The 14382-nt window shown below is 37.2% G+C and overlaps 1 protein-coding gene and 1 long non-coding RNA gene across 2 annotated transcripts in view; both read left to right on the top strand.

Moving 5' to 3' along the window:
• LOC107574227 (uncharacterized) overlaps window positions 1-8820 on the top strand; it is a 9485-nt gene extending 665 nt beyond the window's left edge. The window contains exons 2-3 of the long non-coding RNA XR_001607645.1: window positions 2579-2758; window positions 8488-8820. This is a non-coding gene — a long non-coding RNA (uncharacterized lncRNA). The remainder of the gene's footprint in view (window positions 1-2578; window positions 2759-8487) is intronic.
• Window positions 8821-8830: 10 nt separating this feature from the next.
• LOC107574226 (NACHT, LRR and PYD domains-containing protein 12-like) overlaps window positions 8831-14382 on the top strand; it is a 14524-nt gene continuing 8972 nt past the window's right edge. Inside the window, exons 1-2 of the mRNA XM_016260683.1 lie at window positions 8831-9536; window positions 12679-12852. Of these exons, the coding sequence (XP_016116169.1) occupies window positions 8842-9536; window positions 12679-12852 (869 nt within the window). The 5' untranslated portion in view covers window positions 8831-8841. The remainder of the gene's footprint in view (window positions 9537-12678; window positions 12853-14382) is intronic.

The following is a 14382-nucleotide window of genomic DNA, read 5'->3' as shown; positions in this document are numbered from 1 at the left end:
ATTTTTTTTTCACACACACATATATATATATATATATATATATATATATATATATATATATATATTAGAGTTGGGGTACTCGGACTCGAGTCCGGTCTCGGGTACAGTTTTTTAAAGGACTCGGATGCATTTTTACTTGGACTTGACTCAGACTCGAGCCTTTCAGACTCGGAAAATATGTCAGAGTCCAGGGACAGTTGATGGAAATGTCACTGACTCAATGCATTATCAACAACTGACTTCCAGCTTCAGATTTAAGACCCTTTCACACTGTGTGAAACCAGTTTAGATTTATTGAAAATTACAAGAGATTTATTGAACATAATAAAGTTTGTAGTTGCCGTTACAGAGGTCAGTGTTTGCTTTAGTTGTGCCCTTGAACCTTAACGTTTACCTTCAGACGTTTTCTGTCTGCTGTAGCTGTGTGTTCAAAAAGCACATTTCTTATGGCAAGACAAAATGGGTCAGATGATATTGGTTGTATTATGATGATGCCAGAGTTGCCAGCCACTGATCTTGTTTAATTTAGTTACATGGGTGTTTTATCTGTTTTTATATCTATTGATTGCAGAAGCTCTGTGACTTTGTTGTATGAGATTGGACAATGTTTCACTAATCATTAATTTACAAGAAGTTTTTAACTCCAGCATCGCTGAGATACTCACAGACATCAACAATCAGCACAGGAACCTCAACAATGGTGACAGAAGTTTAATGCCGCAATGCATGCTGGGTTCCAGCATAAAATGAAACTCCCAGCATGCACAGCAGCATGAATAAATTATGCAGCTGAATGGTCTTACAGTTTTCTTTATTTGAATGTATTGTTTTGCTGGTATTTTTGAATGTGAAACAAACGTGAAAAAAATTGAAGGGGTATGAATACCCCCTTAACTTCAGCTATAACTTAAAAAACGACTTGCCCTAATAAATCTAAAACACTAGTACCGAAAAAGGGCAAGCTGATAATGTTTCACAACACAATTTTCACTTGATTTAATAGGCACTGCCGCACAAGCTGTCACAATATTGCATTAAGCCAAGAGAGATCGCTCTTGGCGAGCCGTAAGTAAGGGACCGCGGGGAAAGTGCAAGTTTTCGCCGCATTGATCATAAGTGCCTGATTCGGGAGTTAGCATTGCTTCACACATTGCTATATTATTGATATGGACTCCATGATTTATGTGACTGACTCAAAAACAAGATCAGATGGGTTCTTCACTCCCCACATGAATCAAGCAGATCAAGCATCCACTTCCCAGCTGGCTATGTTTCGCTCTCTGTTCATCTTTGAATGTCTTCAGGAAGCTAAGCTAAGTTCCTTTTTAATGCTCTTAGATTATTGGCAACATGCTTGCTAAGGCTATTCGTGTTGCTTAGGCTTATTTAGTCATTTTCAGTGAAATGCTCGTGCTAAGATATGCGATCATACTGACAATGTACCTTACTTATCTGTGTCATTGGCAACATTCTGTTGCTGCAAAATGCTGTGCTTTAACCTATCAAGTCAAGTCACCTTTATTCAAGCGGCTTGAGGTGATAGATGGAAATAACGATCATGGCGCAAACGGAATCATTTCTGCTGTGGCGCAGCTCAAAAGAGAAACGGTAAACGGTTGTTGTTCAGTGAAGTCAGTTCAGTGTTGATCCTGTTCGGAAATCGGACACACTTGTTCTATCTAGTCATATTTGAAACATGCTTGTTCTTAAACCTGGTTGTTTTTGGGATCATGCTTGTTTTTAAAGTTATAGTTGTATCGGGAGCACGCTTGTTCTTAAAGCTGTAGTTGTATTGGGAATGTGTTTGTTCTTAAGGCTATCTGGTTGTTGGTTGTTGTTGCTTAAGCTTTTCAGGTATTGACAACATACTCGTTAGGTCATTTGGTTAAGGGCAACATGCTTGTGGCTATGGCTTATGCGGGATTTTGGCAACATACTTGTTCGATTCATTGGGTAAGGGCAACATGCTTGTTGCTTAAGGCTTGAAATTTTCGCTGTCATTTTATGTCGGGGGATTGTTTTGGGGGGTTATCACTGCTCTCCCTGCTCTCATCCATGCTAGGCTGCATGGATGCGCAGGGAGTTCTTGCCCAGAACAGAACCATACCGCCAATCCAAACTGTATGCTAATTGTCAATCATCTTTGATGATAGTGGTCCTGACAGAAGTACTTTTTTCCCATTTTTGAACTGTCACCACTGGCATAAAATGCATCAAAGATCGCTAAAGTCAACATATTTTATTAATAGAGCTGCCAATCTCTGTGTAAAATTAACATGATACTGCCATCTTTCAAAAGTCACTTTTTCCCTCCTGTAATTTGGCTCAGAATCTCAAAATTTTTAATTTTTACCCCGCCTAAAAATAGTGGATTACTCAGTAAATATACATCCATGACATGCAATATTTTGGCTTTCTTCTTACTTTTTATATTTCATTCATCATATAAAATATTAATAAAATCTAAAATTTGAGCTGGAGACCTCTGATTTAGTTTTATGGAAATTTAATTACCCATTTTGCATTTATGTAACATGCTAACTGAAACAAAATTATGAGTTTTCATTCCATTTTGCAGGCCGTAAACAACCTCTTCTCATCGAAGAGGCAGTACAGTATCTAAAATGAGTCACGATAAGGGGAGAGAAGAGAAAGATGTCAAGAGAGCAGGATCTCCAGAACCAAACTGGATGTCTAAGAAGAGTGACAGCTGTGCACAAATTAACATCAGCGATGAACCGGCAAGGTTTGACCCAAGGTGAGACAAAGCAGTACTTGAGATGTGAAACTAAATGATCATATAGAGAAAAAAGATTAGATTAAAAAGCTACCCAGGCTCATTGGAAATATGTGCCTCTACATACATTTCTGCAATGTCAAACTTACCTTTAGATATGAGTTGCTGCAGTTTCCAGTTGAAATGAATGCTAGAGGCAGTATAACTCAGGGCCAAAGTTTCAATTAAGAAAGTCTGTTTTCACACAATTCCTTGCATAGTATTATGTTATGACTTTCAAAAACTGATACTTTTGAACATTAGCGTCATATACATCTTCATATGGTGTGGCAGCATGAGAGGTTGCGATCTTTAACCGGTGCAGTTTTCCGATAAATACAGCTTCAACAGTCTCCTCAGCATGCAGGTGTTGTTTAATAATCAAACAGAAGTTCGCAGGTTTACAACTTAAATCTCGTCAGCACACAAACAAAATATCTTAATCGTCTTTACTTCTTCCAACACCAGTGGTGTGTGTCTTTTCCAGGCACAAAAAAAACTATTTTTCCTCCTCTCAGATCATGCTCATTAAAGTTGCATCTGCCCCCTCTCTCTAATGCCGAGTTCACACTGCACGATTTTCAAAGACGTCGCATCACTGTTGGTTTCACACTGAACGACTATCTGGGGTAGCATTCAGTTGTTGCTGTGTTCACACTGCACGATGGAACGAGACAGGAGGTTTCACACTGCATGACTTCACAATAGGAAGAATCGCGACAGCACTGTCTGGTGCAGGGTGCCAGGTTTTCGCTACAAAACCCGCCCAATTACTACTCAAAACTAGCCTGAAAATAGCCCAATTGCTTTCGAGGGGGTCCCCCAGTAAAAATCGCGTTCGGGGGTAAAATACACATTTTTTTGGCGGGGTTCTCCTGGTACAATTCACATTCCAGGGCCTAAATATCACGTTATTGGGGTCACTTCAACCTGCTGACATAAAAAACAACCGGCGGCAATCGCGGATTTGGCAAGACTGGTCTTCAAACTACGTTTCATATAACTCCTCCCCGAACTTCCCGCTGCCCTGTATCTTGGTCTCTCATTGGCTGTAGGTTATTGCCGATGTGTTTTTCAGTCAGAAATCATTGCACACAGTGTGATTGTGAATCGCCGACAGCTCCAGATATTTAGCATGCCAAATATTTCACGGACATCGGCGACGCGTCGGCGATTCTCTCAGATCGCATCTTTGATAATTCACACTGCGTGATTGTCACTCGCATGAACGAGTACCGATTTGCCTCCGATTATGAGCGATTTCGCAAAACCTGTCGGCGAGTAAAAAATCGGGCTAAAATCGTGCAATATGTACCTGAAGCAACACAATAGAAACTCAACAATACATGCCTGTACCAATGTAATAAAAATGTGGCCACAATTCATGTATTGAATTCACGTTTTAGCGCCATTCAGTGGACATATCACTTTAAAACTGCTGCAACACATGAATGTCACCGCAACCACGTATTTCCAGTGAGCCTAGCTTGGAACAAAAATAAAAAAACTTCACATAACCTACATGCAGAGGTGGAAAGAGTACGAAAATATTATACTCAAGTAAAAGTACCATTACATTAATGAAATTGTACTTAAGTACAAGTAAAAGTACCAGTCTAAAAATCTACTCAAGTAAAAGTACCAGTCTAAAAATCTACTCAAGTAAAAGTACCAGTCTAAAAATCTACTCAAGTAAAAGTACCAGTCTAAAAATCTACTCAAGTAAAAGTACCAGTCTAAAAATCTACTCAAGTAAAAGTACCAGTCTAAAAATCTACTCAAGTAAAAGTAAAAAGTAGCTTGTTTAAAATGTACTCCGAGTAAAAATTACTTAGATACATTTTAACAGTGAAAATATTATACTCAAGAAAAAGGACCATTACATTAATGAAATTGCACATCTACTCAAGTAAAAGTACCAGTCTAAAAATCTACTCAAGTAAAAGTAAAAAGTAGCTTGTTTAAAATGTACTCCGAGTAAAAATTACTTAGATACATTTTAACAGTGGGAGGGAGGCAAAAATGGTATAGGCCAAGGGTGTCAAACTTAGCCCTGCACAGTTTAGATATAACCCTAATTAAACACATCTGATCCAGCTAATCTAACTTATTTAGGCTTATTTCAAAACTACATGGTATGTGTGTTGGAGCAGGGTTGGAACTAAACTATGCAGGGCTGCGGCCCTCCAGGAACTGAGTTTGACACGCCTGGGATAGGCCTATAAATCTCAAACCAGTTGTTTTTAATTAAAGGTATCAGTTATTTAGAATAATAAGACATTTGGTCTGTTACCAGGCAAATTAAATCAGTATCAACAAAATTCATCTTTTCAATGCAGAGGAAACACAGAAGCTTCTTCGGAAGTGGCATTTAGATGTATTAATAAGTGAGTCATTGCGACTGAACCGAATCATTTAAATGGTTTATTCATTCACGAACAAAACACCGTCATTGCTCAGAGACGCAAAACTGTGCTATGGTGGCTGTTTGAAATTATTTTTGTTGTCGAAATAGAGCCAAAACAGGCAATATGGTGTCTAAAACACAGGCCTCTTAATTAACTTATTGTTTATTGAACTGTTGTAAAAAAATGTAATCATGCTGAAGTTTGGAGGAAAAACGGCACTCTTCGTGTGATATTGATTTACTATATGAAATTATATAAATATATACATTTTCTGCCCCTATATCTTCAATTTTGTGATCATTCTAAATGCATTTTAACAGACTGAATCCTGCAGTGAAAGAACGCACTCTAAATGCGCACATGCACTAGTCTAATCTACTAGACTCAAAGGCACTCTGTAGGAGTGTTTTGTTTGGTTTTTGGCAAAATACTGATCATGTCAAATCATACATAATTAAAACAACAATTACAATATTATCGCAGACGATATATATCGCACACCCTGCACCACTGTCTTTTTGGCTAATTTGTGCAAAACCTTTTAACCACCAATGCAATGATGCAAACCCTACCTCTACATGCTTGCGAAGGGTTGATGTCGAGATTTTATAAGCTGCTAGTTTGGTCTCCCTAGGCAAACAGCTTTCACTGCAAAATAGAGCTTAAATATGGCCAAGGGTTCACTTCATTTCCTTCGAGTTCAACTTCAGCAGAATACGACGGGGTATCGTTTTCAGCTGGGTCTGCACCATAACGCCTGTCTTGTCCGTCTGCATCTTTCTTGTGATTTTAGTGCCTGTTTGCTCTCCTGCCCATTATTTACTGCAGTAGTTTTCAGGGAGCGATTTTTTTTTTACTCAGTAATTAATGTGTTTTAAAATGTAGCAAAGTACAATATTTCAAACAAAATATACTTAAGTAAAAGTAAAATTACAGATTTTAAAAATTACTTTAAAAAGTAGAAGTACACAAAAAAGCTACTCAGTTACAGTAATGTGAGTAAATGTAATTCGTTACTTTCCACCTCTGCCTACATGTGTATTAGGTGTCACATTTCAAGAAATGCAGTGTGACGTACTTCATCTAAAAGTGATCGTTTTAATTAAACAGCATTATAGAATATTAGTAATAAAAACAAGTGTGTTTGTCACACCACAGCACTATATTTTGTGATCTGACGTGGTATCACAGATCAAGGCAGAAATTATATATTATTATATAGCATTCTATTAAATGGTAAACATTATATCAGTTAGCATGGCATTATAAATATACATTATTCGTATGAAAAACCTGAGATGTATAGATTAGAAAAGCAAAGATAAACCATATACTGTCGCATTTGTTGTCATGTTTCATTAGGGTATAGGGCTGCCACTAATGACTATTTTTATTTTGATTAATCTATCAACTAATTTATCAATTAATCTAAACGATTAATTTCCCACAAAAAAATCTACAATTTTAAAAAAACATTTTATTAAACTTGCAACTTTGCCTTTCAGTAGTGTACCATAAAAAAGTATAAATGTAAACAAGCCATTGATAAAATGTAAAACTATAAGAGTAAAAATGTAAACAAACCTAATAAAAATGAAATAAAAAGAAAATAATTACAAAAGTCTGAGAAAGTCAGCATGTTCTTAATGTCAATATATCCACATGTTCTGGGCTTCTATTCATTACAGCTTTGAGTGCAGCTGTAAAGGGAAAAAATATGTTTAAATTAACCCCAACAGTTGGGGTTTTCACATTAAATAAATGCAATGTTTAGAGTCCACTAGAATCAAGTATTAAAATTGTATTATTAAAAGTTATTATTATTAAAAAATGTAAGTATTAAAAGTACTCTTAGAAATGTGTAAACAACAGATTTAAACAGACATCTCCAGCATGATGACAAAAATGAACAGAGGGCTTCAGTAGTGAAACTCCAAACGAAATCCAAATTTCTATGAAATCCTATTTTAAAGCAAAAGTAAAGTGCTACATAGAGTGCAAGAAGGAAGTGTCCATCTCATAGTCCAAATCACTGAAATCAAAGTTCAGTATTATAGTGTAAGAATGACAACATGTCCACGTATTCTAGTCTACTAATAATAAAATATTATAATTAATAATTATTTTTGGGGTAATAAAAATAGATGTAGGCTAAGTGAACAATAGCCTTTAAATTTACTTAAAATGCATATATAATAGCAATGAGGCAATAATAATTAGTTCAAATAAAGTATCAAAAGCAAGAAATCATATGGTTTTATTGAACAAAACTGTTAAAATACTGTATTATAATGTAATAGAGCCACTGATCTATATATAATTATAAAATAAAATAATACAATATAATCTCTATTATAGATCAGAGAATAGAGCTAATGTACATCACGCATTACAATAAAGGCCTGCAGAGGGCGCCAACGGCCTGACGATTGTTTTTACACATTGCTGTGCGATCTAATACTTGTTTAATATTGACCAAGCATCATTTAATTCAAATGTCCACTTAATCTTTTATATTTGGCCATTTTTTGATGACAGAAATGCTCTAGCCACTTTAATTTAAAGAATATGTGGACATCAAAACGTGTAAACTCAGAGTGAGGGTTTGAGCTTTTATTTTGAAACCGCGAGATAATGATGTATTCTCCTGTGTTTGCATGGATTTATAAATGATTTACCTTACAAATCTGATGAAATGGCGCACGTTGCGTTCCCATATGAACGTTATAATAAATCCAAACTCACAACAACATGCAGAGATGGAGTTTGAGCTGCTCCACACACATGTAAATGATAACAGTTCCTGTGGAACTGCATTTACTGTGAACGGAGCCACTGTGTGACACACGTAAGTAACCTACATGCCTATAACCATAGATATGTATAGATGCCCCTTTCGACGGCTGCATGCTCCAACACTAGGCAGCATTTATCCGTTTATGTATTGAGCAAATGCATCTATATCCTCTGCCTCAGTTACCACTCCACTTAATACAGCCTGATTGCTCAATTCTATATTCATCCATTTCATTGGTTTAGTCTGCTGCTCAGAACTCAAACTAAGCTCTCCAATTCCAGCTTGGTGTGAGTTATCCTGCTTGGGGTGTGCCCAATATGCCCAATATGTTTGTTTTCTATTCCATTCAAAGATTATATGAACATGTAAACATGTGAATGGTGCAAAAGTTCTGACATATATTTTCTGTTTCATTTTTCCATCTCAAAAACCTTTTTAATATTTAACAAGGGTGTGTAGACAGTGTGTAGAAGTTGTAAGGTGATATCTGTGCTTTGTCCCTACAGTGGTGGAAAGGATCATCTATACCACAATCAGTCTAGATGTGGAGTTTGTGAGCAGGTTCCGAGAGACCCGGTCTCTATCTCCTGTGGACACAGTTTCTGCAGACAGTGCATCAATACATACTGGGATCAGTCCAGACCATCAGAAAACTATGACTGTCCTCAGTGCAGAAAGACATCTAGAACATATCCTGTTCTACACACATACAACATTATTGGAAGATCCAGATCTGCTAATTCTGTTCAATATTACACTCAAAAAGCCCAGCAGGAGAAAACAAGAGACCTACAGAAACCAGTTGATGATAAACTACGTAGGTTCAAAGACCAGCACAAAACCAGCTTTTCAAACAGCTGATGAAGGGCAATGTGATGTTCTATGAGGAGGACCTGATTGAGAGCTGCATAGACGTTACTGACGCCTCAGTGTATTCTGGGATTTGCACTGAGATCTTTAAGGAGGAATCTGTGATTCATCAGAGGAAAGTCTACAGCTTCATTCATCTGAGCTTTCAGGAGTTTCTCGCTGCTTTCCATGTTATTCACTACCATCTTTGTACTACAATGAAAGCACTACAGTTTATTACACTACATCATATGTTTAAAGCAGCAATATATACAGCTCTACAAAGTAAAAATGGAGAGCTGGATCTGTTCCTGCGGTTCCTGCTGGGAGTCTCACTGGAGTCCAATCAGAGACTCTTACAGGATCTACTGACACACACAGAGAACAGCTCAGAGAGCATCAGGAGAACCACACAGTACATTAAAGAGAAGATCAGAGATGGACATGGACTCTCTTCTGAAAGATCCATCAATCTGTTCCTCTGTCTGCTGGAAGTGAAAGATCAGACTCTGTCCAGAGAGATTCAGGAGTTTGTGAAATCAGACAAACACTCAGAGAAACTCTCTGCTGCTCACTGCTCAACAATCTCCTACATGTTTCAGATGTCAGAGGAGCTGCTGGATGAGTTTGAGCTCAAGAAATACAACACATCAGATGAGGGGAGAAGAAGACTGATACCAGCTTTGATCAACTGCAGAAAAGCTCTGTGAGTGTTTTCTTCTTGTATACTTATTGAAGACACTTAAAGTGTTTACATAACCTGGCAATCAGATGCAAGTCTCTTTTAAAGGTATTTAGAAACGTAATATTATAATTGTGCATTGGGTTGACAAGAGGTGACCAGCCTTTTATAAATATTCTACCATTTCTACAGTCATAATAATAATACATTTATCTTATCTCTTTCAACCCTAGCGTTTTCTTAAAGAAACGTTTCCAGCCAGTGCCAGATTTTTGATCATACAATCATATGCACAAAACTTTCATGGTCTCCAGTATATTTTCAATAATCCCGTCTGCTGTTTTAGTTCAGACCAAAAAACTAATGTGCCTTCAAAAATCTAAAAATGTAAGATGTGTAAGACTTAAAGGGGTCATATGATGCGATTAAAATTTTTCCTTTCTCTTGTGTTACAAGAGTGTTACAAGCTCTTGGTGCATAAAGACGATCTGTTAAGTTGCAAAGACTAAAGTCTCAAATCCAAAGAGATATTCTTTATAAAAGTTAAGAGTCAGCGACGCCTACCTAAATGCCTAATTGCTGAGGAAATACAACAATTTTGCGCTGTGGATCGCCGGATCGGCTTTCACCGTGGTCAAAGCGGAGTCCAGCCCAGGGTCGTCACATGTGGTTGCCGCAAGCCTCCTTCGTCGAATCCGCTGGTCGCGCCGTTCTGAAGCCCGCCGCCTCTGCTCACTCTAGCCCCCGGCCTCTGCTTACTCTAGGCCGCCGTGTGTGACGCTGTGTTTCGTTGTGAAAGCGAAACTACTTAGTTTGGTCTTCCAAAAATGGACACGACTAGAAATCAGTGGTTAAGTTGTATTTACAACACTGTTCCAGAACACTTCAACCCAAATATCCAGATGTGTGCAGCACATTTTATGGAGGACTGTTTCCTGATCCTGGTAGAGTAGACTACAATGCCGGCTGTTCTGACTCACAGATTGTAAGTACATTTTTTATATTTAAAGAGTTTTGACTTTTATATTTAATGCAAGTTTTTTGGGCAGTGTAAGCTTTGTAAAAATCGATGCGTTTCAGAAAGGTGGGGCATAGAGGCGTAACAATAATGTACAGTATGTGGGAAATAATGTGTTTTTTTAACCTTAAACCACATAAACATTTCATTACACCAAATACACAAAATAATGTTCTTTTTAGCAACATCATATGACCCCTTTAAGATATGTGTGTGTTTTAAATTAAAATAATTATTTATACATTTCATTCATCCCTTTTCTTAGAAAAATAAATAAATAAATGCTGAAATGTGAGGTTTGTAACTTTATAAAACCTTTTCTGTTTGTGGAAACCTGTATTTGAACTGCAAACACAGGTGGTAACAAATACAAATGTTTTTGCAGACATTTTATGGTTTAATATGCTACCCTAAACCTATATATGTATATATATATATATATATACACATTTTTATTCTATATGATGGCAATTTGTTGTCTATACAATGCAATGTTATATGCAGTCCAGACAAGTTGTTTTTAATAATGCAATAACATCTGATTTAAAGTGAAGAACTCAAGTATGTGCGTAAACATGTAATTGCACTGAAAAAGCTTGTAAACTTTTGACATTTGACATTGGAAAAGGTGTAACAACCCTGATACAAATGCTTTAATATTTTTAGCTACAGTAGGTACATTTAACAGTAGCTTTCAAGTAATAATCTGAATAAACAAATGTAAAAAAACAGGACATAGACTTCACTGCATTAATTAAATATATACTGATTCTTTTTAAAGTTACTGAAGTTATTTAGTCAACAGCAGTAAGTTATTTTTATTAGGTGGCTGTCACTTTAAAAGTTAATTCATGGATATAATGTAATGACAGATCCGAACTGTTTATATAAATGCATCATTCATTATAAATGCATCATTCATACATTCATTCAATATATAATCAACTGTGTTTAACTAAACCTTATGTGTATTTCACAGTTTAAGCACAATAAGTTGTGAAAATGATGCAAAGGATTTCAGTACTCACACTGGTGTACACGCTTAGAAAAGTATATGTCAGAACAGTGTGCAATGAGACAGACAACACAGACAGAACATTGGGGTTGATAGACAAGGCTGAGCATTCAGAGGCAGCCTCCTTGGCTGGGTCGGGACAGGACAACAGTTCACAAACGATTTCCTGGGCCGAAACAAAGCAAGCAAAGAACTCACAAACGGCCTCCATAACCATGACAGGACGAGCAGGGAGTTTGCAAACGGCCTTTATAGCCATGACAGGACGAGCAGGGAGTTCGAAACGGCCTCTATAGCTGTGAAAGGATGAGCAGGGAGTTCGCAAAAGGCCTCTATGGTCATGACAGGACGGGCAGAGGGTTCACAGAGAACAGAATCAAAAGGGCGAGACTAGAGGGGATAAATCCAGGAAAACAGGCAAAGATCAGAAACCGGGAAAACAGACAAAGCAAGACTAGGCTGGGAAACTAACGAGGGCTCTGTAAAGTAGCTATCACTGCTTGCGATAAGCGCATACAATACTCTGCAGAGAATGGTTGTTTGAGTGAGTGTTAAATAGTGAGTGAGTAATATGAAACAGCTGTGTGCAATCAGTGCTGTGTGCAATCAGTGCAATGAATGATGGGATATGTAGTCCGGGATGATATGCAACAGTTTGTGTAGTGCGAGAGTCAATGTAATGGAAAGGGTGACCTCTGATGGTAAGCAGACGGAAGTTCATGGACCGGATTCATGACAGCAATAAAAAATTTAACTGGCATGATTTTATAAGTGTGTTGAGAAGGTTGCACCAGAACTGCAACTGATAGAATATGCACTTGTAGCACGATACTATGATCTTTCTTCAAAGGCAGATCGTGGAGGAATTTTAATTGTTTACGACCTTAAATCGTGATATCGCACACCCCTAATTAAAATCATTTGTGGATCTTATTGAAAATAACTAAAATTATTATAAAATGTAGTTTTAATAATTTTGCCAAATGAACTTATGCTCAACTGAAAGGGATTGTCATTGCAATTGCAATCTACCAGTTGGACACCACTGAGATCATTTTGAAATGTTGTATTCAGTGGCACCTCTATTAGCTATGCATTACACTCACTGAAACTTGTATTTGGCTCTCATTCAGATTGTCCAGCTGTAATCTCACTAGTCAGTCATGCAAAATTGTGGCTTCAGCTCTACAATCCTCAAACTGTGCCCTGAGAGAGCTGGATCTGAGTAACAATGACCTGCGGGATTCAGGAGTGAAGCTGCTCTCTGATGGACTGAAGAGTCCAAACTGTCAGCTGGAGATACTGAGGTGTGTAACAGTAACATTTTTCCATGTCTATTTTCTAATAGAGTCCTGATACTCTGGAAGCTGAGCCTACCCATATCTCAAACAGCAGAGCATGGTGCTTGCAAAGCCAAAGTCAAGTTGTCTGTTCCCAGGGAATTCATGAATTTATCAAATGTGTGACTTCTTTGCCATGAAAGGCACTCTGGAGTATCTTAAAAGGCACAAATATACAGGAGTTGTACAGATTGGTAATACTTTGTCATTCAATAATGCTCCCAAAAATTAAAGTTGTATAATTTACTGATCCTCATGTTGTTCTAGACCTATATGACTTAATTTCTTCTCTGCAATTCAAAAGGAGGAATTTTGTCCAAGCTGCTTTTTAAGGGTGCTAAATATGATTTGAAACCACTGGATATCGCACAGGAGCACAAGCATCTCAGACCAAAACAAACATGTGCTTCGGCCACACCTCTGCCCTTCCTTCATGCTATGATAAAATATAAGTATGCTATATAATATAATATAAATATGCTATAATTATAATATAAAAAACATGGCCAAGATGTTTTCTTTCAGAAAGTGTGGTATTTTATAGTTTTTGTGATCTCAGTCAGAATCACAGTCAGATTTTGATCCAGCAGCTGAGGTTAGTGTAAGTGTCAAAAGGAGGGGCTCACATGCACACATGCCTGTCCCAGCTGCCAATACACTGGAAAGAAAAGATTAGATTACAACACATATAAAGGGGTTGTGACTTCACTTTCTGCTAAGAATGTCATTACTTCACTATGTCTTTATAAAGCAAATAGTTTGGTGATTGTGTGTGTATATACAATAAAGGGCGACCGATAGTGAATTTTACTTCCGATAGTCTTCGATAGATTCTGATAGTTATGTTGGACCATACCGGCTGATACGATTAATCAACCGATAGTTTTTAAAAGTGATGCTGAATTAAAACTAAAATAGTGATTTACTATTAAAAAAAAACAGTACTGAACCATACATTGTAAATGAATAAAAATATTAATATTAATTATTAAACATTAAAGTTAGTTAAAAGTTTATTAAAGGGGTGGTTCATTGCGATTTCACTTTTTTAACTTTAGTTAGTGTGTAATGTTGCTGTTTGAGCATAAACTATATCTGAAAAGTTACGAAGCTGAAAGTTCAATGCAAACGGAGATATCATCTTTTAAATTTCTGGCAGTTTAGTGCCTACAAAAATGGCTGGTAGGGACTACAACAAGTTACTTCCCGGATTCGTGACATAACAAATCCAGATAAACCCCGCCCTCGGGAAAAGGTAGCAAAGGGGGTGAGGCCATGCAGCGCTGCTTTAAAGAAGAGGAAGAGAAAACTAGAGGTGCAGGTAAAATCTGTTCATATATGAATCGCGATTCTGTCTTCTAAGAATTCTAATGGATTCACAAGTTTCAAAATCAGTGTTCTAAAGCAGCGGTTCTTAAAACAATTCCTCGCATCCCCCTGCTCTGCATCTCTCTCTCTCTCTCTCTCTCTCTCTCTCTCTCTCATTCAGCTCAGCTC

Source organism: Sinocyclocheilus grahami, unplaced genomic scaffold, assembly GCF_001515645.1.
Source record: "Sinocyclocheilus grahami isolate Dianchi unplaced genomic scaffold, SAMN03320097.WGS_v1.1 scaffold2153.1, whole genome shotgun sequence".
Taxonomy (NCBI): Eukaryota; Metazoa; Chordata; class Actinopteri; order Cypriniformes; family Cyprinidae; genus Sinocyclocheilus; species Sinocyclocheilus grahami.
Note: the sequence above shows the minus strand (reverse complement) of the source record. Positions and strands in the feature narration are given on the sequence as shown.